Source organism: Crinia signifera, chromosome 7 (assembly GCF_055691185.1).
Source record: "Crinia signifera chromosome 7, ASM5569118v1, whole genome shotgun sequence".
NCBI classification, from domain to species: Eukaryota; Metazoa; Chordata; class Amphibia; order Anura; family Myobatrachidae; genus Crinia; species Crinia signifera.
Genome location: NC_139223.1, coordinates 170,387,418 through 170,412,397, shown reverse-complemented (window position 1 = coordinate 170,412,397; position 24,980 = coordinate 170,387,418). Strand labels below are relative to the sequence as shown.

At 46.1% G+C, this 24,980-nt stretch overlaps 1 protein-coding gene across 1 annotated transcript in view; it reads left to right on the top strand.

The window, feature by feature from the left end:
- The window catches only part of DPP10 (dipeptidyl peptidase like 10), a 260,103-nt gene extending 236,103 nt beyond the window's left edge, over window positions 1-24,000 (top strand). Inside the window, exons 17-26 of the mRNA XM_083154339.1 lie at window positions 2,972-3,019; window positions 3,956-4,054; window positions 4,149-4,218; window positions 6,918-7,112; window positions 10,262-10,316; window positions 14,690-14,789; window positions 15,085-15,143; window positions 18,529-18,601; window positions 19,085-19,158; window positions 23,085-24,000. Of these exons, the coding sequence (XP_083010465.1) occupies window positions 2,972-3,019; window positions 3,956-4,054; window positions 4,149-4,218; window positions 6,918-7,112; window positions 10,262-10,316; window positions 14,690-14,789; window positions 15,085-15,143; window positions 18,529-18,601; window positions 19,085-19,158; window positions 23,085-23,222 (911 nt within the window). The 3' untranslated portion in view covers window positions 23,223-24,000. The remainder of the gene's footprint in view (window positions 1-2,971; window positions 3,020-3,955; window positions 4,055-4,148; window positions 4,219-6,917; window positions 7,113-10,261; window positions 10,317-14,689; window positions 14,790-15,084; window positions 15,144-18,528; window positions 18,602-19,084; window positions 19,159-23,084) is intronic.
- Window positions 24,001-24,980: the final 980 nt, after the last annotated feature.

Here is a 24,980-nt window from a genome sequence, read left to right as displayed (position 1 = left end):
CAGTTAATTTAGTGTGTGCAGTGCCCCTACAATGTCTGTTTAAACAATGTGGTCACAAGCCATAGGGCACCCCAAAACTTGGAAAGGTGAGTGCCGATGTTTAGTGTATATTATATATATATACACACTGAAGTATACATTTGTAAACCCTAACTGCCCTTCATCTCCTTAGTCATACAATACATAATCCATCCTTAGGAGTTGCTCTTACAAGTACACTGTCCTTAATGGGATTTGTACGGTACCGATAGACATCAGGGATTGTATCAGGCCGGTGAAGGAGGATTTTCTGCTCGCTGCTGACTCAGAGATGAATTTGGAGAATGGTTTGTTTGATGCTGATCTGATTACAGCTCCTAAACCTGACAGGGAGGAAATCAGAAAATGACAAAGTGCTGCATCCAAACTTTATTTCCAGCCGCCCCAACTCACTCAGACGCCTCTTACACATGTGGAACCAGCATTTACTGCATGACATCCGTGTGCATTTACTGCATGACATCCGTGTGCATTTACTGCATGACAACCGTGTGCATTTACTACATGACATCCGTGTGCAAATGTCAGGAGTGTGTGCGCTTAATGAGGAGCCTCTGGTACATGGTGCCTGACAGACACGATACAGTATATATACCATGGATTTATATTAATTTTATCACTGTAATATTCTGTGCCAGCCACCGGAATAAGCCTACAGAGATGTGCATGAAGGCAGGGATGTAGCTAGACAATTTGGCTCCCAGTGCAAAATTCTGAAGAGGCACGCACTGAAAAAGGGGTGCGGTCTCATTGCAGAAGGCAGGGTATCACTGCAATGGGTGGGGCATTACAGGAACACATTAGTGCCCCACACAGTAATGCCCCTTCTTACACCACATTATGCCCCACACAGTAATGCCCCTTCTTACACCATATTATGCCCCACACAGTAATGCCCCTTCTTACACCATATTATGTTCCACACAGTAACGCCCCTTGCACCATATTATGTCCCACACAGTAATGTCCTTACACCATACAGTATTATGCCACACACAGTAATGCCCCTTACACCATATTATACCTCACACAGGGGTTTATTCTAGTTCATTCTTTCTGACAAAATCCTTCTTAGATGGACAAAACCATGTGCACTGCAGGGGGGCAGATGTAACATGTGCAGAGAGAATTAGATTTGGGTGAGTTATTTTGTTTCTGTGCAGGGAAAATACGGACTGCATGATTTTACACTTCAATATAGATCTCACTTTGAAGAAAAACCCCACCCAAATCTAATTCTCTCTGCACAAGTTACATCTGCCCCACCCGCAGTGCACATGGTTTTGTCCATCTAAGAAGGATTTTGTCAGAAAGAATGGACTAGAATAACCCCCACAGTTATGCCCCTGACACCATATTATGCCTCACACAGTAATTCCCCTGACACCATATTATGCCCCACACAGTAATGCCCCTGACACCATATTATGCCTCACACAGTAATGCCCCTGACACCATATTATGCCTCACAGAGTAATGCCCCTGACCTCATAGTATGCCCCACACAGTAATGCCCCTGACACCACATTATGCCCCAGACAGTAATGCCCCTGATACCATATTATGCCTCAGAGTAATGCCCCTGACACCATAGTATGCCCCACACAGTAATGCCCCTGACACCATATTATGCCCCACACAGTAATGCCCCTGATACCATATTATGCCTCACAGAGTAATGCCCCTGACACCATAGTATGCCCCACACACTAATGCCCCTGACACCATATTATGCCCCACACAGTAATGCCCCTGATACCATATTATGCCTCACAGAGTAATGCCCCTGACACCATAGTATGCCTCACAGAGTAATGCCCCTGACACCATATTATGCCCCACACAGTAATTAATAGGAAAGGTGATGGCAATCATATGTCTGCATTGTATGTCGTAGCCCGCAGTCAGCCATCTTGTTCATCCTCCCCCAGCCAAGTACAGTGGGTGACATAACGCTACGTCCTGGGTGGCGTACTGATACCACAGGACCACCTGCTGGTACATCGCATCCTGTGCTGGAGACCAGCGTTCTATCCTCTCGGTATTTATCTAGGATTATAGATCAAAGAGCTGATTAACAAACCCCCCCCCCTCGCTTTCCTGCGGCTGAGTATGTTTTGTGTTACCCAGGGAATTTTCACTTTGTGGATTAATTTCTGATTCTCTGGCAAAACCGGGAGACAGAGCGAATTAATCACAGCTCGCACTTCAAATAAAGAAGAAGCTCCTGCTAAATAATTATAATTTTCCCTGTCCTACACTGGACAATGTCATATGGACAAAGGGGTCTATGTACTGTACTCAGCATAGGAGAGAGATACAGTACCAGCCACTCAGCTCATAACTGTCATTTTTCAAACATCGTATGTAACACATACCTCCCAACTGTCCCTCATCGCAGGAACGTCCTGGTTTTTGGGGGTCAGTTGGGAGTCCCCCCGTCACACAGCATGCACACAGCATCTATTCCTGCAGCCAGAGGGACTGGGCGCATAACTAGGGTTACCACCTAGTCCCTTTAATTCCGGACACATATTAATTACACAGGTTCTGTGGCTGGCTGACTTCAAGACTCCACTTCACCTGATTTTAAACTGCCACAGAACCTGTGTAATTAACATGTGTCCGGAATTAAAGGTCCTAGGTGGTAACCCTACGCATAACCAGCAGCTCACAGATCTGCTGGGCATGCCCCAGAGCGGCGAAAATGGGGCGTGGCCTCATGGCAGCGCTGCAAGTACAGGACACGCCTCTTCCCGCTAGGCCACATCCCCAAATTTGGGACAATCAGAAGTTGGGAGATATGTGTAACATGACAGTTAGGGGCCGGTTGGCTTCATCTCTAGTAGTAAATATATCCCATGATCAATTAACCTTTTATCACTCTCCCATTACTATTCTAATATATATGTATCCTCATTCTGTATTCTAGGTCCAGGAGTTCCCATGTTCAGTGTGCACAGTACGAATAACCCAGCAGGTTTGTATATTTCTGAGCCCCTATCCTCTTACATACAAACTGATTGATTCTGATTTGGAAGTAAAGCAAAAAAAACCTTTGGGCATAACTCGGACCTGATCTCAGGACATATTTGTCCTCAAATTGGGCAAAACCATGCTGCACCGCAGGTGGGGCAGATGCAACATGTGCAGAGGGAGTAAGATTTGGGTGGGGGGTGTTCAAACTGAAATCTAAATTGCAGTGTAACAAGAAAGCAGACACTAGTCAGCCTGCACAGAAATAAACACAGCCAAATGTAACTCTCTGCACATGGTACATCTGCCGTACCTGCAGTGCAGCATAGTTTTTGCCCATTTTGAGAACAAATTTGTCCTGAGATAAGGTCTGAAATAGGCCCTTAGTATTTGGAACAATACATGTTGCCATACAAAAGAGAGCAAGTGCATTTTATTTATTTATTCTGTGCAGAGTAAATACTGGCTGCTTTTGCATGCAGCCCGCACTTGTTACACAGCTTTATTATTAACACTGCATTTTAGATTTCAGTTAGGATGCACTCCACCCAAATCTCACTCTCTGCATATGTTACATCTGCCCCACCTGCAGTGCAGCACGGTTCTGTCCAGGTGCACAGTTACTTCCGAATCAGGCGCTGTGCATTCGATGCGTGTTTATATTACAGCGCGAGCCTCCTATCGTTTCATAGCAACATAAAACTTTGCACATGTTCTAAGAAAAAAGATATTTATATTGAAATATTATTCTTGAACGGGCACATTACAATGGGATATAACCTCTATGTGGGCAAATTATTTTTTTATTTATAAAATAAATTTTTACGCACAGTGGGGGCAGAGCACCAGCCCGAGATGGGAGCTCGTTCCCTCTGAGATATTGGTTCTATTAAATATTTTACGTCGCTGCAGCTAATTCCTTTTCTTTTGCGTTCCGCAGATTTTTATACGATTGAAAACAATTCTGTTTTGCATGAAGCCATTTCCCAGAAACAGATATTCAGGAGAGAAATAAAAATGATTCACATTGAAGATTATGGTAAAGATTGCAGCGTTTTTGGCGTGGGACCAGTGCGGGGCGTGTGGGAGACAACAGGCGCAGTTAACTCAAACTTATTATCTCTCTGTTTAAGAGCTTCCGCTGCGACTGTCGTTTCCTCGGGACTTTACGGAGCAGAACCGATATCCTCTTCTCCTCATTGTGTAAGTCCTTAACTATTATAAACTGGGAATTAAATTGATAACATAAAAAAAAATGCAAGCAAAAAAAATTGTTTGTAAAGACTTGTGCCGTTCCTGATCGCCAGGTCCCTACGGGTGTGGATCGTATTGACGACTGCACTTAGGTCGACACTGTTGGGTCGACAGGTATCTAGGTTGACATGGGTGAAGGTCGACAGGGGACAAAGTCGACATGGGTTTAGGTCAACACAGCGTTAGGTCTACAGGTCAGAAGGTCGACGTGTTTTTTTACGTTTTTTTTTTACCCGAATGTCGACACAGTCGACATGGACACAGTTGGGAGTCACTACGCTCACAATGCTTCAGGCACACTATTTTATTCTCCCACCACACTCTAGTGGATGGTAGGGCATGAAATACCGCCTGTCGGCACATGTCGGCTCAAAAAAACTGTAAAAAAAATGTTGACCTTCCGACCTGTCAACCTAACCCATGTCGACCTAACGCTGTGTTGATCCAAACCCATGTCGACCTTGACCCATGTCGACCTTGACACCTGTCGACCTTCACCCATGTCGACCTAGACACCTGTCGACCCAACGGTGTCGACCTAATGACTGTCGACAATACGACCGTATCCCGTCCCTACATAGCGGGGCTGCGTGACTCATTTTGATCGAACAATTCTATATAACGACGACATTGAGGTTCTTTTTTATTATTATTATGCTTGCTGGAAATTTACAGGGGGGGCATATGTAATTGTCTGGCATCCCCACCTCTGGAGACCTGGGACACTATTACATATTGCCCCAAGATGTTTGTTTAGTCTTTATTATCTATTCTGTTGCCAGGGTTCACACTTCTTATTTATGGGCCAGTCGACTGGAAAGTGGCCCGGTTTCCTGCCAGGGCCAATCCACCCCTGGTCAACGTACAGATGCACTGGTTGCTCCCATGTACAGTTGTGTTGGGTGCTTCATGTACAGTTGTGTTGGTTTCTATGATACAATTGTATATGTTTCTCTATTTTATTATTGTATTTTTTTTTACATGTAAGATTGCTTTAGTTTATTCATGTATGATTGTATTGGTTGTTCCATGTACAATTTGTATTGTTTGCTTGCTGTACGATTGTGCTGGTTGCTCCATGTATGATTATGTTGGTTGCTTTATATAGGATTGTATTGGTTGCTCCCTGTATGTGTGTGTTGGTTGCTTCTTGTATGATTGTGTTGCTTACTTCATGTATGATGGTGTTGATTGCTCCATGTAGGATTGTATTGGCTGCTCCATGTATGACTGTGTTGGTTGCTCAATATAGGATTGTATTGGTTTCTCCCTGTAAGATTGTGTTGGTTGCTCCATGTAGGACTGTATTGGTTGCTTCATGTAGGACTGTACTGGTTGTTCAATGTATGATTGTATTGATTGCTTCTTGTAGGATTGTATTGGTTGCTCCATGTAGGACTGTGTTGGTTGCTCCCTGTATGATTGTATTGGTTGCTCCATGTATGATTGTATTGGTTGCTTCTTGTAGGATTGTATTGGTTGCTCCATGTATGATTGTATTGGTTGCTCCATGTAGGATTGTATTGGTTGCTCCATGTAGGACTGTGTTGGTTGCTCCATGTAGGACTGTGTTGGTTGCTCCATGTAGGACTGTGTTGGTTGCTCCCTGTATGATTGTGTTGGTTGCTCCATGTATGATTGTATTGGTTGCTTCTTGTAGGATTGTATTGGTTGCTTCTTGTAGGATTGTATTGGTTGCTCCATGTAGGATTGTGTTGGTTGCTCCATGTAGGACTGTGTTGGTTGCTCCATGTAGGACTGTGTTGGTTGCTCCCTGTATGATTGTGTTGGTTGCTCCATGTATGATTGTATTGGTTGCTTCTTGTAGGATTGTATTGGTTGCTCCATGTATGATTGTATTGGTTGCTCCATGTAGGATTGTATTGGTTGCTCCATGTAGGACTGTGTTGGTTGCTCCATGTAGGACTGTGTTGGTTGCTCCATGTAGGACTGTGTTGGTTGCTCCCTGTATGATTGTGTTGGTTGCTCCATGTATGATTGTGTTGGTTGCTTCTTGTAGCATTGTATTGGTTGCTTCTTGTAGGATTGTATTGGTTGCTCCATGTATGATTGTATTGGTTGCTCCATGTAGGATTGTGTTGGTTGCTCCATGTAGGACTGTATTGGTTGCTCCCTGTATGATTGTGTTGGTTGCTCCCTGTATGATTGTGTTTGTTGCTCCATGTATAATTGTATTGGTTGCTTCTTGTAGGATTGTATTGGTTGCTTCTTGTAGGATTGTATTGGTTGCTCCATGTATGATTGTATTGGTTGCTCAATGTAGGATTGTATTGGTTGCTCCATGTTTGTCATTTGAGCCCATCTGGACGAGAGAGGAAGGAATTTTCAGAGATTTTATTTACCACTTTTGTCTGTTTCTGTGCAATATTTACTGTATTAACAACAAATCTGAAGCCGTCCGATACATTGACTATAGAGCCCAAACCTTGTATTAGGAGCTGCTGGCATTAATTCCACCTCTAGCTTCTGTTCCCCCTGGACGAGGGGACATCCCAGCAATCCTAGAGGTACTGTACAGTGATTGATGAAGTGACAGTATACCACACTGTACATCTCACATGTTACCGGGGCAGTCTGGGTCATGCCTGTAGTTCCGCAGAATCACACTTTATGTATTGCTCCTACAGGGACGAATCCCCAGGCAGCCAGCTGGTCACCGACAGGTTCCACATGGACTGGGACTCGGTCATTATAAACTCAGATAACGTTATCGTGGCTCAGTTTGATGGACGTGGCAGCGGTTTCCAAGGACTTAAGATCCTACAAGAAGTTCACCGAGGACTTGGATCTGTGGAAGTAAAGGACCATATAGCCGCTGCAGAGTGAGAATGATAACATCTTATACGCTCCCTGGGGAATGAATGTTACTCAGTAATGGTCCCAACATTAGCCCATCTCAGTCTTTGTCACCGAGATGGGCCAGTGGTGGTGCATGTAGCTGAGCTGGGACGGGGAACCACAAGGGGGCACTGCTGCTGTCCAGGACCAGTGGTGGTGCATGTAGTGGTGGTGCATGTAGAGCTGAGGTAGGATGGGGAACCACAAGGGGGCGCTGCTGCTGTCCAGGACCAGTGGTGGTGCATGTAGTGGTGGTGCATGTAGAGCTGAGGTAGGATGGGGAACCACAAGGGGGCGCTGCTGCTGTCCAGGGCCAGTGGTGGTGCATGTAGTGGTGGTGGATGTAGCTGAGCTAGGACGGGGAACCACAAGTGGGCGCTGCTGCTGTCCAGGGCCAGTGATGGTGCATGTAGTGGTGGTGGATGTAGCTGAGCTAGGATGGGTAACCACAAGGGGGTGCTATTGCTGTCCAGGGACTTTGACAGTTCCACTCCGCTGTCAGTCTGGCATGTGCCTAACAGGATGGCAGCCCTATATTATTCTGCTGCCCGTTACAAGACAATACCCTCTGCCCACATACAAGCCTGGTGTTGCTAGTGTCAGCGTGCGCCACATTGTCTCCTATTAGTTGCCCCACTGTGCTTTTATATTGGTTCCTATGAAACTAATTGTGCGCATCGCTAAACCCCTTCCCCTCCGTTTTCCATTCTATGTTTTTGTAACACTTAGTCATGTTATCATTATACATCAGTATCCAGAGAGGTGGGGATCCCTGCTCCCTTCAGCTATAGGGGGTACATACTGTACTGTGTTCCCCTCAGTATAGTGCATGTACAGCAAACACCCCGACCACTGAAAATATATGAATGGATATCATTGTGTTCTCCTGTAGCCTGTATTGTATGTGCTCGGACTGCAAAATGTCACCCGGAACCTTCATTCTCAGATGACAAGCCTCAATCTTATCTTTCTGCACCTACATCTGTGTAGCCGCCCCTAACTCCTATCCCTACATCTGTGCAACACTGTAACCAACCCTACATCTGTGCGACATTGTAACAGTCCCTACATCTGTGTGACACTGTAACATCCCTACATCTGTGCGACATTGTAACAGTCCCTACATCTGTGTGACACTGTAACGTCCCTACATCTGTGCGACATTGTAACAGTCCCTACATCTGTGTGACACTGTAACGTTCCTACTTCTGTGCAACATTGTAACCATTTCTTACTCCTATCCCTACATCTGTGCGACACTGTAACCGACCCTACATCTGTGTTACCGCAACTTACTCCTATCCCTATGTCTGTGTGACGTTGTAACCGTTCCTACGTCTGTGCAACATTGTAACATTCCCTACATATGTGCAACATTGTAACCATTCCTTCCTCCTATCCCTACATCTGTGGGACACTGTAACAGTCCCTACATCTGTGCAACATTGTAACCATTCCTTCCTCCTATCCCTACATCTGTGTGACACTGTAACCGTCCCTACATCTGTGCGACATTGTAACCATTCCTTCCTCCTATCTCTAAATCTCTACGTTTGTGCAATGCTGTAATTGTCCCTTCCTCCTATCCCTAGGTCTGAGTGGGCGACGCTGTAACATTCCCTTCCTCCTATCCCTACATCTGTGCGACGCTGTAACTTTCCCTTCCTCCTATCCCTACATCTGTGCGACGCTGTAACCGCCCCTTCCTCCTATCCCTACATCTGTGCGACGCTGTAACATTCCCTTCCTCCTATCCCTACATCTGTGCGACGCTGTAACTTTCCCTTCCTCCTATCCCTACGTCTGTGCGATGCTGTAACTTTCCCTTCCTCCTATCCCTACGTCTGTGCGATGCTGTAACTTTCCCTTCCTCCTATCCCTACGCCTGTGCGACGCTGTAACTTTCCCTTCCTCCTATCCCTATGCCTGTGCGATGCTGTAACTTTCCCTTCCTCCTATCCCTACATCTGTGCGACGCTGTAACTTTCCCTTCCTCCTATCCCTACATCTGTGCCACGCTGTAACTGTCCCTACCTCCTATCCCTACATCTGTGCGACGCTGTAACTTTCCCTTCCTCCTATCCCTACATCTGTGCAACGCTGTAACCGCCCCTTCCTCCTATCCCTATGTCTGTGCGACGCTGTAACTTTCCCTTGCTCCTATCCCTACATCTGTGCCACACTGTAACTGTCCCTACCTCCTATCCCTACATCTGTGCGACGCTGTAACTTTCCCTTCCTCCTATCCCTACATCTGTGCAACGCTGTAACCGCCCCTTCCTCCTATCCCTATATCTGTGTGCTGCTGAGACTGTTACTAGGAAGGAATAGTAACAGCGTACCCCCTCCCCCTTCTTAAATGCCCCATGGACCCCCAATGCTTAATCCGGCTGTGGTCTGTGTAACGCTGTAACTGTTCCTTCCCTCTACTGCTATCCCTACGTTTGTGTAACTCTGTAACCATCCCTTCGTCTGTGTAACGGTGCCTACACACGTAGCGATGCTGAAGCGTTCTGAGCAATGCAGATCACTCAGAACGCTCAGCATGATCTCTCAGCACACAGCGCTGTGTCAGCACTGTCAGCTGAGCGATCTGTCACGGTCAATGTTCTCCGGAGGGAACACAGGCCCTGCTCTGTAATAATCGCCATAGTGAAGCGTGGGTCTGCGCATCACTGTCAATATGGCCCCTACACACGGAGCGATCTAGGGGTATTTTCTAAGCAGTCCAGTGAGATCCTGTATATCGTTACATGTGTAGGCCTCAATACACTGTGGCCCTTATTCTGGTTCACCCGCAAAGGCAAATTCTCAAATGGACAAAACCATGTGCACTGCAGGTGGGGCAGATGTAACATATGCAGAGAGAGTTTGATTTGGATGAGCTATTTTGTTTCTGTGCAGGGTAAATACCGGATGATTTATTTTTACACTGCAAGATAACTCTCTGCACAGGTTACATCTGCCCCACCTGCAGTGCACATGGTTTTGTCCATTTGAGAAGGACTTTGCCTTTGTGAGTGAACCAGAATAAGGGCCTGTAACTGTTGCTTCTTAGCAGTGACTGAGCTTTATGCCGGAGATGTGATGCATAAACCATTCCTACTAAGGTTTTGTGCTCTTCCCCCCACAGGTGGCTTCTGCAGGAACCGTACATCGATCCGAACAGACTGAGTATATTTGGGAAGGTAATTTGTCAGTTATTATATAAACCTACAATACTCTAAGATGATTTTATCCATGTTTTGTGCATGTCTAATGCACTTTTAGGGTGTCAATCACTACAAATCTTTTTGGGGAGATTGAACAGATTGCCCTTAATCTTCCCTAATTTGCTAATCACCAGATTAAAAAATTTGCATTTAATTACATGCGGTTTCACTTTCGTTTTGTGTTCTGATGGTGAGATAAGTTGCGTTGTGGCGTGTGCCCTTTGTGTTGATTTCAGTGTTTTCCCCATTGGAAATCGCTGCAGAATTTGCAGTAGAATGCGTCACAACTCACACTCCAACACAAATGTAATTACACCGCCATTTGTACCATTAGTCGCACATCATTAAGTTACGGCGATGGAGGGAAATGCCTATGACATCATCATATGACTATGTCTATGACATCATCAACCTCCCAGGAAGAACCTAGTCCTATGTAAGCACTGTGGCAGCCATGCTTGCTGGTTCCTGTGGTCTGATTCATGCTCCTGGGTTCTCCTAGTCACCTGGTGCAGGTCACATGACATCACTGAATGTATCCAGGCAGTTGTGAGCATTAATTAGCATTCTGAGGGACTTAATGTTAATTAGAAGAATGGAAGTCACATGTTTATTTTTTTGGATGTGGTGCATTGAGGTGCGACTTTGCCATGATCTCAGTGTGATGTCGATTCGACAAAAAAAAATCTTAGTAAATTAGCGATCTCCAATGATACCAATGTTTAATGGGGTGATGTTTGCTCCGATGGTGAATTGCCGCAATTTGAAATACAAATGCTATAATAAAGCCAAATTGGCGATTCGCTAAATAGTATCTATTTTGTAAGAAGAATGATGCTGTTATAATGTGTAGGGAGCTGCTGGTATAATGTGTGGGGAACTGATGGTATAATCTGTGAGGAGCTGCTGGTATAATGTGTGGGGAGCTGCTGGTATAATGTGTGGGGAGCTGCTGGTATAATGTGTGGGGAGCTGCTGATATAATGTATAGAGAGCTGCTGGTATAATGTGTGGTGAGCTGCTGGTATAATGTGTGGGGATCTGCTGGTATAATGTGTGGGGAGCTGATGGTAAAATGCAGGGCTGGGCAACAGTGGCCCTCCAGCTGTTGTTGAACTACACATCCCAGGATGCTTTGCATTAGTTTTGCTATGTGGCCATGCTAAAACTGATGCAAGGCATGCTGGGATGTGTAGTTCATCAACATCTGGAGGGCCGCAATTGCCCAGCCCTGGTATAATGTGTAGGGAGCTGCTGGTATAATGTGTGAGGAGCTGCTAGTATAATGTGTGAGGAGCTGCTGGTATAATGTGTGAGGAGCTGCTGGTATAATGTGTGAGGAGCTGCTGGTATAATGTGTGGGGAGCTGATGGTATAATGTGTGGGGAGCTGATGGTATAATGTGTAGGGAGCTGCTGGTGTAATGTAATGTGTAGGGAGCTGCTGGTATAAAGTGTGAGGAGCTGCTGGTATAATGGCCCTTATTCTAATTGATTCTGACGGATGCGTATTTCGGACAGGAACCGAGTGTTCTTAGCCACGCCTACCGTACGGATCGCTCACACCGTCCGAATGCGGTAAGACGCCAAGCATACGAACCGCGAGTGGATGTTTCATGTGAACACCTCCCCCTATCTGTGGGAACCTCCCCTATTCTCCCATGTGCTCCAGACCACTCTGACATTTCTCCGTGCGAAAGCAGGGATATGGGCGGGCAGCTGTCCGCCCCCAACACGTGCATCACGGCCGCATTACCATATGTACGCCCAGTGTTTTCATGGGAACGCCAAGAAAACGTGGGGCATACGCATATGGTAATGAGCACAAACAGCCCTTCACGCCCCTCTCTACCCCCTGCTCGGATGGTTCTGTACGATCGTTTTCTGCACGGACCTCACTCCGTGTTCGGACGTGTGAGGCGTTCGCACATGCGCAGATACGCTTCTGCACATGCGCAAATACCAAACATTTGCCGTCCGACCACACACAGAGCTGTCCGAATCAGAATAAGGGCCAATGTGTGGTGCACTGCTGGTATATTGTGTGGGGAGCTGCTGGTATAATGTGTAGGTAACTGCTGGTATAATGTGTACGGAGCTGTTGGTATAATGTGTAGGTAACTGCTGGTATAATGTGTAGGTACAGTAACTGCTGGTATAATGTGTACGGCGCTGCTGGTATAATGTTTGAGGAGCTGCTGGTATAATGTTTGAGGAGCTGATGGTATAATGTGTACGGAGCTCCTGGTATAATGTGTTGGTAACTGCTGGAATAATGTGTAAGTACAGTAACTGCTGGTATAATGTGTACGGCACTGCTGGTATAATGTGTGAGGAGCTGATGGTATAATGTGTACGGAGCTCCTGGTATAATGTGTACGGAGCTGCTGGTATAATGTGTACGTAGCTGCTGGTATAATGTGTAGGTAACTGCTGGAATAATGTGTAAGTACAGTAACTGCTGGTATAATGTGTGAGGAGCTGCTGGTATAATGTGTAGGTCACTGCTGGTGTAATGTGTACAGAGCTGCTGGTATAATGGGTAGGTAACTGCTGGTATAATGTGTAGGTCACTGCTGGTGTAATGTGTGAGGAGCTGCTGGTATAATGTGTGAGGAGCTGCTGGTATAATGTGTGAGGAGCTGCTGGTATAATGTGTACGGAGCTGCTGGTATAATGTGTAGGTCAATGCTGGTGTAATGTGTACAGAGCTGCTGGTATAATGTGTAGGGAGCTGCTGGTATAATGTGTACGGAGCTGCTGGTATAATGGGTAGGTAACTGCTGGTATAATGTGTAGGTCACTGCTGGTATAATGTGTAGGTACAGTAACTGCTGGTAAAATGTGTGGGGAGCTGCTGGTATAATGTGTAGGTAACTGCTGGTATAATGTGTAGGTAACTGCTGGTATAATGTGTAGGTACAGTAACTGCTGGTATAATGTGCGGGCTGCTGGTATAATGTGTACGGAGCTGCTGGTATAATGTGTAGGTAACTGCTGGTATAATGTGTAGGTACAGTAACTGCTGGTATAATGTGTACGGAGCTGCTGGTATAATCTGTACAGAGCTGCTGGTATAATATGTAGGTACAGTAACTGCTGGTATAATGTGTAGGGACAGTAACTGCTGGTATAATGTGTAGGTACAGTAACTGCTGGTATAATGTGCGGGCTGCTGGTATAATGTGTACGGAGCTGCTGGTATAAGGTGTAGGTACAGTAACTGCTGGTATAATGTGTACAGAGCTGCTGGTATAATGTGTAGGTACAGTAACTGCTGGTGTAATGTGTGAGGAGCTGCTGGTATAATGTGTACGGAGCTGCTGGTATAATGTGTAGGTACAGTAACTGCTGGTGTAATGTGTAGGTACAGTAACTGCTGGTATAATGTGTAGGTAACTGCTGGTATAATGTGTAAGTAACTGCTGGTATAATGTGTGGGGAGCTGCTGGTATAATGTGTAGGTACAGTAACTGCTGGTATAATGTGTAGGTAACTGCTGGTATAATGTGTAAGTAACTGCTGGTATAATGTGTAAGTAACTGCTGGTATAATGTGTACGGAGCTGCTGGTATAATGTGTAGGTAACTGCTGGTATAATGTGTAGGTACAGTAACTGCTGGTATAATGTGTACGGAGCTGCTGGTATAATGTGTAGGTACAGTAACTGCTGGTATAATGTGTAGGTACAGTAACTGCTGGTATAATGTGTAGGAAGCTGCTGGTATAATGTGTAGGCACAGTAACTGCGCGTATAATGTGTAGGTAACTGCTGGTATAATGTGTAGGTAACTGCTGATATAATGTGTAGGCACAGTAACTGCTGGTATAATGTGTAGGCACAGTAACTGCTGGTATAATGTGTAGGTAACTGCTGGTATAATGTGTACGGAGCTGCTGGTATAATGTGTAGGTAACTGCTGGTATAATGTGTAGGTAACTGCTGGTATAATGTGTAGGCACAATAACTGCTGGTATAATGTGTAGGCACAGTAACTGCTGGTATAATGTGTAGGCACAGTAACTGCTTGTATAATGTGTAGGTAACTGCTGGTATAATGTGTAGGTACAGTAACTGCTGGTATAATGTGTAGGTAACTGCTGGTATAATGTGTAGGTAACTGCTGGTATAATGTGTAGGTACAGTAACTGCTGGTATAATGTGTAGGCACAGTAACTGCTGGTATAATGTGCGGGCTGCATCAGCCAGTATTACCCTGCATCTATAAGCTGTCATTCTCTTCAGTATAACATGTATTCAGCGATGCCTTCTCTTCGGGATGGGATTTCATTCTGAGACGATCACAGCGCCTGCACGGGATTCTATTAATGGTCCTTTCTCCCACGCAGGGTTACGGCGGGTACATCGCTTCTATGATCTTGAAAGCCAATGAAAGACTTTTTAAATGTGGAGCCCTGATCGCCCCCATCACAGACATGAGGTTGTATGGTGAGTACGGTAAGGACTGAGCCGGCACCTGACCAATCAGAAGGGTGGATTTACTAAAAGTCTATTCTATAAGTTTTTTTATTAAATCTAGGGAACGTACAAGATACGTAGTCAAGCCCCTGTGTATTATATAAGGTGTGTGATTCCCTTACAGCTTCCAGTTACTGTATATCTATCACCTGTAATCCCAGATATTTATCTAAAGAGATTTTCTTGAACCCGTCACCTGAAGCAGAATAATGAGTTATTGACACTGTACAGCTAAAGCTCATTGTTGTTTTGTTTTCCCTGAAAGCGTCCGCCTTTTCCGAGCGTTACCTTGGAATGCCGTCCACGGAGGAGACCACGTATCAGGTACCCTGCCACATGCACCAGTTGTACTGTATATGATGCACCTACACCTAGTACAGCTAAATCCACCAGTAATATGTTACCAGAACGGGTGCAGGGAGTGGACCATTTGTGCAACAATTATTGTATGTAAATATATATATATATCACTTATCAGCATATCCGCGTACAGTTCTGCAGCTGCAGAGGTGTGCGGTGTATGTGCCAGGCTGATAACTGGGCCTACAGTGGTACAATCGGTACTTGTTTCCTAGCACGGCCTAGCCTGTCGGGGTTCATCGCATGCCTTAAGTTAAGGTACTTAAGGCATGCGATGGATGCGATGGACCCGATTTTCTGACTTTAACAAGCTCAATTGCCGGTAAAAGTGAAAATCGCGTTGATCGCGTCCATCGCGGCCCCTAATAAGGGGCCGCGATGCGACCGACGCGATTAATGCGATTTTCCCATAGGGAACAATGTTAAATTAATTTTAAAGTGAAACTCAGGTTAATCACGTCGGTCGCGGGCCATTATATTGGCCCGCGGTGCGATCAACACGATTTTACATAGGTGACAATGTGAAATGGGCCAGTATGGCCCATTTCACATTGAATACTGTATGTGTAAAAAGTATGGTTAAACCCCCCCCCCCCCCCAATTTTACCACCCCGGTATTGACGCCAACCCGAAGCGTGGCGAGCGCAGCAAGCCCGCGAGGGGCGGCGGTACACGTCCTCCGACCTTTTCATAACCCTACTATCCACGTTGGCGTGGAGTTGAAAATAGAAAGTGTTGCGAGCGCAGCGAGCCACCGAGCCCGAAGCGCGGCGAGCGGACGCGGATACCTATGAAGCCCGCGAGGGGACGCGGATACCTGTGAAGGTATCCGTGGCCCCTCTTCGGGCTCGTGGCTCGCTGCTCTCGCCACACTTTCTATTTTCAACTCCACGCCGTCGTGGATATTAGGGGTATGAAAAGGTCGGAGGACGCGTATCGCCGCCCCTCGCGGACTCGCTGCGCTCGCCACGCTTCGGGTTGGCGTCAATACCGGGGTGGCGTTAACAATGGGGGGCATTTGAAACATCAGGGGGGTTTCTATGAAAATGGGGTGTTTTGGGGCATTTTACATTAAAATCAATGCAAAATATGGTCTCAGGGACCATTTCACATTGATTCCAATGTAAAAATCGGGTCGATTGCGTCGATCGCATCGCATGCGATTTGGTTGGCATGCAATGCGATCAACGCGATTTTTCCGACCCGATACTTACAATCAAAATCGGTGGCGCCGTGCTAGGAAACAAGTACCGTCCAATCCTCCTCCTGTATTGCTGCACTCCCCCGACGCTGAAAGAGCTGGGAAGAAAGTAGTTAATCATGTTTTTGATGAATTATATAACACTAAAGTCCCAGTTTCCCTTGTCCTACTTTACCAGAAAGCTTGTTGCAGATTCCCTGATCATTCCAGGACAGTTCTTGCATTGGATTCCTCTCGTGAACACCAAAATATATAACCTTCCCTGACTGCGCACACTAAGGGGCAGATTCTGCGTTGGTCACAACCAAATGCGTGCGTTCACCTAGTGCTGCTATGCTGCAGAATCTCCTCCTATATATAAATGTCACTACAAGTCCTTTCCTGGTGTACAAGCATACTGTATGTCTGACTGAGCATGCAAAGACTGAGACACCCATAGCACGCCCATAACAGATGAGTCCCTCATTCCATCCACTGGGTCCCTCCTAGTTATATGAAGATCATTCTATAAACCGAGTCTCTTACCGATATGCAGATCATTCCATCCACTGAGTCTCTCCTACTAATATACAGGTCATTCCATCCACTGAGTCCCCCCTAGTGATATGCCCAAGTCTACTACAGATACACAGATCATTCCATCCACTGAGTCTCTCTTACTGATATGCAGATCATTTCATCTATTGTGTTTCTCCTACTGATATGCAGATCATTCCATCCACTGAGTTTCTCTAACTGATATACAGATCATTCCATCCACTGAGTTTCTTACTAATATGCAGATTATTCCATCCACTGAATCTTTCTTACGGATATGCAGATCATTCCATCCACTTAGTTTCTCTTACTGATATGCAGATCATTCCATCCTCTCAGTCTCTCCCACTGATATGCAGATTATTCCATCCACTGAGTTTCTCTTACTGATATGCAGATCACTCCATCCACTGAGTCTCTCCTACATATATGGAGATCATTCCATCAACCCGGTCTCTACTACTGATACACAGATCATTCCATCCACCAAGTCTTGCCTACTGATATGCAGATCATTACATCCACTGAGTTTATCCTACTGATATGCAGATCATTCCATCCACTGAGTTTCTCCTACTGATATGCAGATCATTCCATCCACTGAGTTTCTCCTACCAATATGCAGATCATTCCATTCACTGAGTCTCTCCTACTGATACACAGATCATTCCATCCATTGAGTCTCTCCTACTGATATACAGATCATTCCATACACTGAGTCTGCCTACTAATATGCAGTTCATTCCATCCACTGAGTTTATCCTACTGATATGCAGATCATTCCATCCACTGAGTTTATCCTACTGATATGCAGATCATTCCTTCCACTGAGTTTCTCCTACCAATATGCAGATCATACCATTCACTGAGTCTCTCCTACTGATACACAGATCATGCCATCCACTGAGCCCCCCTGGTGATATGCAGATCATTCCTTTCACTGAGTCTCTCCTACTGATATACAGATTATTCCATCCACTGAGTTTCTCCTACCAATATGCAGATCATTCCATTCACTGAGTCTCTCCTACTGATATGCAGATCATTCCATCCACTGAGTCTCTCCTACTGATATACAGATCATTCCATCCAATGAGTCCCCCCAGTTGATTCAGATCATTCCTTTCACTGAGTTTCTCCTACTGATATGCAGATCACTCCATCCATTGAGTCTCTCCTACATATATGGAGATCATTCCATCCACTGAGTCTCTCCTACTGATACACAGATCATTCCATCCACTGAGTCTCTCCTACATATATGGAGATCATTCCATCAACCCGATCTCTACTACTGATACAGAGATCATTCCATCCACTGAGTCTCTCCTACATATATGGAGATCATTCCATTCACTGAGTTTCTCCTACTGATATGCAGATCACTCCATCCACTTAGTTTCTCTTACTGATATACAGATCACTCCATCCACTGAGTCTCCCCTACTGATATGCAGATCACTCCATCCACTGAGTCTCTCCTACATATATGGAGATCATTCCATCAACCCGATCTCTACTACTGATACACAGATCATTCCAGTAATGGATTTGCTGATATCAATCTTGTGTTTTCTCATTGTAATCCCCTATTCTGTTATGTGTCTTCAGGCTTCAAGTGTCCTACACAACATTCATGGCTTTAAAGAGAAGAATCTGTTATTAGTCCATGGGACGGCAGACGGTGAGCATGGTGATAGGGGGTTTGGTGGGTCCGCTAGCACATCCCCTCACTTGCGGCCACTAGCAGGAGAAATCATTTGATTATCGCCAACCATCGAATGATTTCTCCGGCCATCGGAAATAAAAATGTCTAAACTGACTTTTATTTCCTCCACAGATTGCCGAAGACGGGGCGGGCCCTGACGTCATGTGACATCAGCCGCCTGCCCCGAGCGTCCACTAGCATTCACGGGGGGAACGCCCATCATTTTAATGGGGACACCCATAAAACGACTGGCGTTCCCTGCTCCGGGCTGGAGCCCCCCCTCCCTCCCCTACCCTACCTGTGTGAATGCCTCGGGTAGTCTGCACATGCACAAACACGAGCATGTCCACACCATCCACCATCAGAACTGGGCCGAATTCGGCCCCTTCCCAGTGAAGCAGAATCAGCCCCAAATGCAGCACTTTCCTTTCTTTCACGTTCTCTTCTGTTTCTCTTCAGCAAAAGTCCATTTCCAGCATTCGGCAGAATTAATCAAGCAGCTGATCAAGGTCGGGGTGAATCACACGATGCAGGTGAGACCCGGTCAGGCGGATCTGCTCCGATATAACCCATGGGCCCGGTGTAAATCATCTGAAATAATTCCCCACCCGTGTTCGTGACCTTAGTGCTGTCTTAATAAAGCCGTCGTTGTTTTGTTAGCTGACGGCAACCCGTCAGCAATTATTACATGCGATGGGAGATAATTGGAGCCTTTATCAAAGTTTATTAAGTGAGAACTTTCCTGTTTATGTGATGCCGATGGTTCTATTATCTGTGAATCTCAGATTAGGGGAATATTTTATACTTTATTATCCTCTATAGATGACAGTATTCCAGCCATTTTAATTACTTGGAAATTGGATGGATATTATTTTATTAGCTGCGCTGAATCATTAACCGACGGATTCACAGTCACGCAGAACCCCTCCCTAGCCACCGAGGGATAATATGTAACATTTCCAGATTGGAATTTAGTTTTTTGTTACTCTGGAAATTGCCGACAGTGTGAATGTAATCCTCATCGCACAGGGAAGGGTATTTGTGAAGTGCAGGTAGATTATCATAGATGCTCAAGGGTTTACGGCGCAAGTGAAGAGGGTCGATGGCAAGCACAGTGGTGGGTTTGACCGCTGGGATCACTGTTCTTGCAAAGTGCAAAGTGGGCCGCTGTGTCTGTTATGCTGGGGCAATTCTGAGCTATGTATTGTAACACGTCCTGCACACACAACAGTGGCATGTGTGATAAAGACCGAGCCCGTTTCCCCTCGCAGCCCTGGTTAGTATAACCCGCAGTACAGATAACAGCAGGCAGTATTTGTGGAGAAACGGTTATCAGGCTAGCAAATGCCAGAAGGGGCTGATGGTCCAGTCCGGCCATGCAGAGAGACAGCTGCTAGTTACAGCCCCACTAATTACATTTCCACTTTCTACATCCCCACTAATTACAACACTGCTAGTTACATCTACGTTAGCTACATCCCCACTAGCTGCATCCCTGCTAGTTACATTCCGACTAGCTGCATCCCTGCTAGTTACATTCCGACTAGCTGCAACACTGCTAGTTACATCTACATTAGCTGCATCCCTGCTAGTTACATTCCGACTAGCTGCATCCCTGCTAGTTACATCCCCACTAGCTGCATCCCTGCTAGTTACATTCCGACTAGCTGCATCCCTGCTAGTTACATTCCGACTAGCTGCATCCCCGCTAGTTACATCCCCCCTAGCTACATCCCCGCTAGCTGCATCCCCGTTAGTTACATCCCCACTAGCTGCATCCCTGCTAGTTACTTCCCCACTAGCTGCATCCCTGCTAGTTACAACCATACTAGCTGCATCCCTGCTAGTTAAATCCCCACTAGCTGCATTCCTGCTGGTTACATCCCCACTAGCTGCATCCCTGCTAGTTACAACCCCACTAGCTGCATCCCTGCTAGTTACATCCCCAGTAGCTGCATCCCTGCTAGTTACATCCCCACTAGCTGCATCCCTGCTAGTTACATCCCCACTAGCTGCATCCCTGCTAGTTACATTCCAACTAGCTGCATCCCTGCTAGTTACATTCCAACTAGCTGCATCCCTGCTAGTTACATTCCAACTAGCTGCATCCCTGCTAGTTACATTCCCACTAGCTGCATCCCTGCTAGTTACATTCCCACTAGCGGCATCCCTGCTAGTTACATCCCCACTAGCTGCATCCCTGCTAGTTACATCCCCACAAGCTGCATCCCTGCTAGTTACATCCCCACTAGCTGCATCCCTGCTAGTTACATCCCCACTAGCTGCATCCCTGCTAGTTACATCCCCACTAGCTGCATCCCTGCTAGTTACATCCCCACTAGCTGCATCCATGCTAGTTCCATCCCCACTAACTGCATCCCTGCTAGTTACATTCCCACTCAGTAGCGCACGCAGGGGGGGTTTCTGAGTACCCAGAAACCCCCCCATGAGTCTAAGGGCCCTAGGCTCAAAGCTGAGGGTCCCCTCTTTCCATGGGTACAAGAATTTTAAAAATCGGCCCTTGGGAACCGGAGATATCTGACTTCAAAACAGTGGCCCCCATCCAAGCCTATTAATTTCTCTTCCCAGTCAGATATTTCAGGTTCTGTCTGACTTAGAGTTTTTCTGAGGGTATATTCCAAAAGCTGGGACTCTCCCCCTTTGATGGACTCTAGTAGCTTGTCTCTACTGTTCCCAAAACCAGAGATATCAGCCTTCCAGCAGCTGGTTACTGCTCCAGCTCCACACACCTGGTATGTAGTTTTATATACTCATTGGCAGATTGCTCTGCCTCCTGAACTCTCATCCCCTAGTCCATAATACCATTTGGTAGGTGGGATTCTCTAGTTTTTAATTCCATTAAAATCTAAGAAATCTATTTCCGGGAACTGGAAATATCTGCAGTCAAGCAAGCTGTCCTCCCACCAGAAAATTATGAATAATAAGCCCACTCCACTACACACCCCTCCTCTGCGTATTAAACATCCTCTACCACCCTGGAAGTTATGTATCAGGGCCCCTTCATTCAGCCCAATACCCCCTTCTCCCACCCCATCTCCCATCATCTGTACCCCTGTATGTATATATATATCTATGTATATGTATGTATATATATATATATATATATATTTTTATTTATTTTTTAGTTATTATTTATATACATTTGGTCTATCTATAATACTTTAACTGACCCGGCATATACTGGGTCACCTAAGTGTCCATCTCCGTGCTTTGCTCCGCCCCTCTGGAAACCCCCTTCTGAAAATCCTGCGTTTGCCACTGCCACTAGCTGCATCCCTGCTAGTTACATCCCCACTAGCTGCATCCCTGCTAGTTACATCCCCACTATCTGCATCCCTGCTAGTTACATCCCCACTGGCTGCATCCCTGCTAGTTACATCCCCACTATCTGCATCCCTGCTAGTTACATCCCCACTGGCTGCATCCCTGCTAGTTACATCCCCACTTGCTGCATCCCTGCTAGTTACATCCCCACTAGCTGCATCCCTGCTAGTTACATCCCCACTAGCTGCATCCCTGCTAGTTACATCCAATGTCCAGGTTACACATGGCCTAGCCCAGCTTACTAGTCACCATATGGGCCTAGCCCAGTTCACTAGCCACAATACTGTGCCCAGATCGTACTACTAGTCGCCATCGGGCCAAGCCATGCTTTGTTAATTTCACAATGGGTTGGTTATTCCCACTAGCAAACAGAATATTGTCTGTATTAAATGGGGGAGGAAATCCAAACTCTCAAATGAGCTCTGTGGTTCCTGCGCATCTCACAATGGGCTTTGAGGTCTGTAAGTTGCGCCTGCAGATAGTATGTACAATATATAAGTGCTCCGGAACCCTCTGTTACCATCTGACGTCTGCGGATCCGTAGTCTTGGGACCGCTCATTATGTGATGATAACCCACCTCTCGCTTCCTGTGTAATTTCCCATAGATAATTGGGTTCCTCTTTCTGCGGATAAATGGGGTTAATAGAAACTTTAACCACTGGTACAGAGCGGCTGTGGGTATTGCATATTGGGTGGTGGTTCTGTGAGGCAGGCGGAGATCCGTATCGTCTGCAGCTGACAGCCTGATCTATGGAGGTGTCTGGACACAATATAGCATCTCCAGCTCTCCAGATAAATATGGACGCAGCTGTCACATGATTGGAAGTAATTATATTTCCCAGATAAGTTTCGATCCCGTCGGGTTGTTACGGCCACGAAATTGATTGTCGGTAATCTGCAGGAGACATTTTTATTACACATCATAGAAGGACAAGGTAGAGCCCATTCTCCTGCTGACATGAGCAATGATAGCCCGCTCTCTAAGTATAATGGCGCGGGCCTCATTACACACTGCGTCGTAAGGTGCTCGCATCTTCTCCATCCACAAGATAAAATCCCCCCCCCCCCCCCCCCACAAGCATTTTCATCATGGCACTTTTCTCTCTCCTCCAGATTTATCCTGACGAAGGTCACAGCATCTCGTCCGAGAAGAGCCGCTTTCACCTCTACAGCACCCTGCTCCGGTTCTTCAGCGATTGTTCCCAGGGAGAAACCCCGATCGTTGTGGTGGAAGTTGAGGAAGATGAATGAAGATCACTTTTGGATGTTCTCGTTTGTTCGGAGTCATTGACACCCACCCCCAGGGTTAGACTGTTCCAAAAACAGCTACACATCAGCACACATAAAGCATCCAGTTACCTGCAGACTCGAGGATCTGGTACCGAGGAGATGACTTTCCGCCTGCTGGGGGGGTGCATAGGGTATTTTACTTTCCCGGTGGACCCACTTTTGGATACAATTAGTGTAGTGCATGTTTTCTTCTGTTTCAAGACATTGTACTAACGTTTGAGTTTGAGGAGCATACGAGCAGCTTCCGTCCAACATTCCTTCCAAAAACACCAACCCCAGGTCGCTCCATCTCCTCCCAAACTATTTTTTGGTTCCAGGTTTCTTATTCTTGCTTTTTCGAACTCGGATTCTGTTGGTTGTTCCACCACCTCCATATTCTTGCTGGAACTTTTCCAGATTCCTGACTCTTGTTGCAGCTTCCTGAGCACTTTTTTGGTAGAGGATTTTTTTGCAATGTATATGGGCATTTCTACATATACATGAACTCAATAAAAAAAAAGAACAAAACAAAGACGCTCCCTTGGATCTCTAAGGGACATCTATATTTTTCAAGTCGTAACGGAGGCTCCGGTGAACTGCAAAACCTTATCCGTTGCAGCTGTGCCAGCGGGGTCTCGTTTTACAACCAGAGGTGTTTTAATTGTCGGATTAGTTTAAACTACAGAAGATATCTGACTTGCTTTACTTTCCAATGTAAATTTCTCACTTGTATATATGAAAACATCAATATTAAATTATGGTTTGATAAATAATGTATCCTCTTCTATGTGCTGGGTTGGGCTGATCTTACCAATTGCCTTTCAGTGTACGGCTGCTTTGGTGTTTCAGGTACAGGAGCATGTGCAGGACAGTATTACGCCTTCGAAATAGTGTACAACATATCAACCAATCAGCTGCTTCCTAACATTTTATGGAATGTACGTGATGAATGCTACCATAAGGTTGGATATGGGCGACTTCTCTTCTGGTCCAGGGCTTTTGGATAGATTCATTAAAGCTGTGGCTTTTGCAAGATGCTGATTCTCAGCCGTTTTACATTTTGGGGGACAAAAACACTGAGTGCTGCCGCGGGTATGGGTCATGGGTTTGATAGACCGTAGGTCAACCGCTATTGGTAAAATTCGAACAGGAAAACGGTCTAGGTGAGTACAGCAGCTGCTGGGATTAGACTTGTATATACTGGTGTAATAGTGTGCCAGACTGGAGCCACCAAGGCAAACCAGTCCAGGGACACTGCACCCCACACCTCCGTTACCCTAATTTGGATCTACACAGGAAGTGAAGATGAGGAAAGAGGAGGTGGTGTCTGTCGTCCCCCCCCCCCCCCCCCCCTCAATCATTGGTCCTCCCCTCTGTGGTGGTTCTCCTACTGTTGCAGCTGGACTTCTGTCATTCCTGGTATGAAAATCAGGGAGGAGTCAAGAGAGGACCGGTCTCCCTGCCACCCAGCCCTCACAGTCACACCCCCACCCAACCACACACCAATCTCCTTCCTGGTCTGATGTGTGTACTGTGGGATTGCGCGGAGCTGGTGGATAATCAGTGGTTGCTGGGTCAGAAAATGAATATGCAATGTAATGCGGTATACCATGGGCTACTACGGGCTAATGCCATCTGAAGATGACGTTAGCTGCGATGGCCATCCTTCGGCAGCATAGAAGCCCCATAAAACTGATTTGGGGGGCCACAACAGTCATTAGAGATATCTGCTGCGGACCC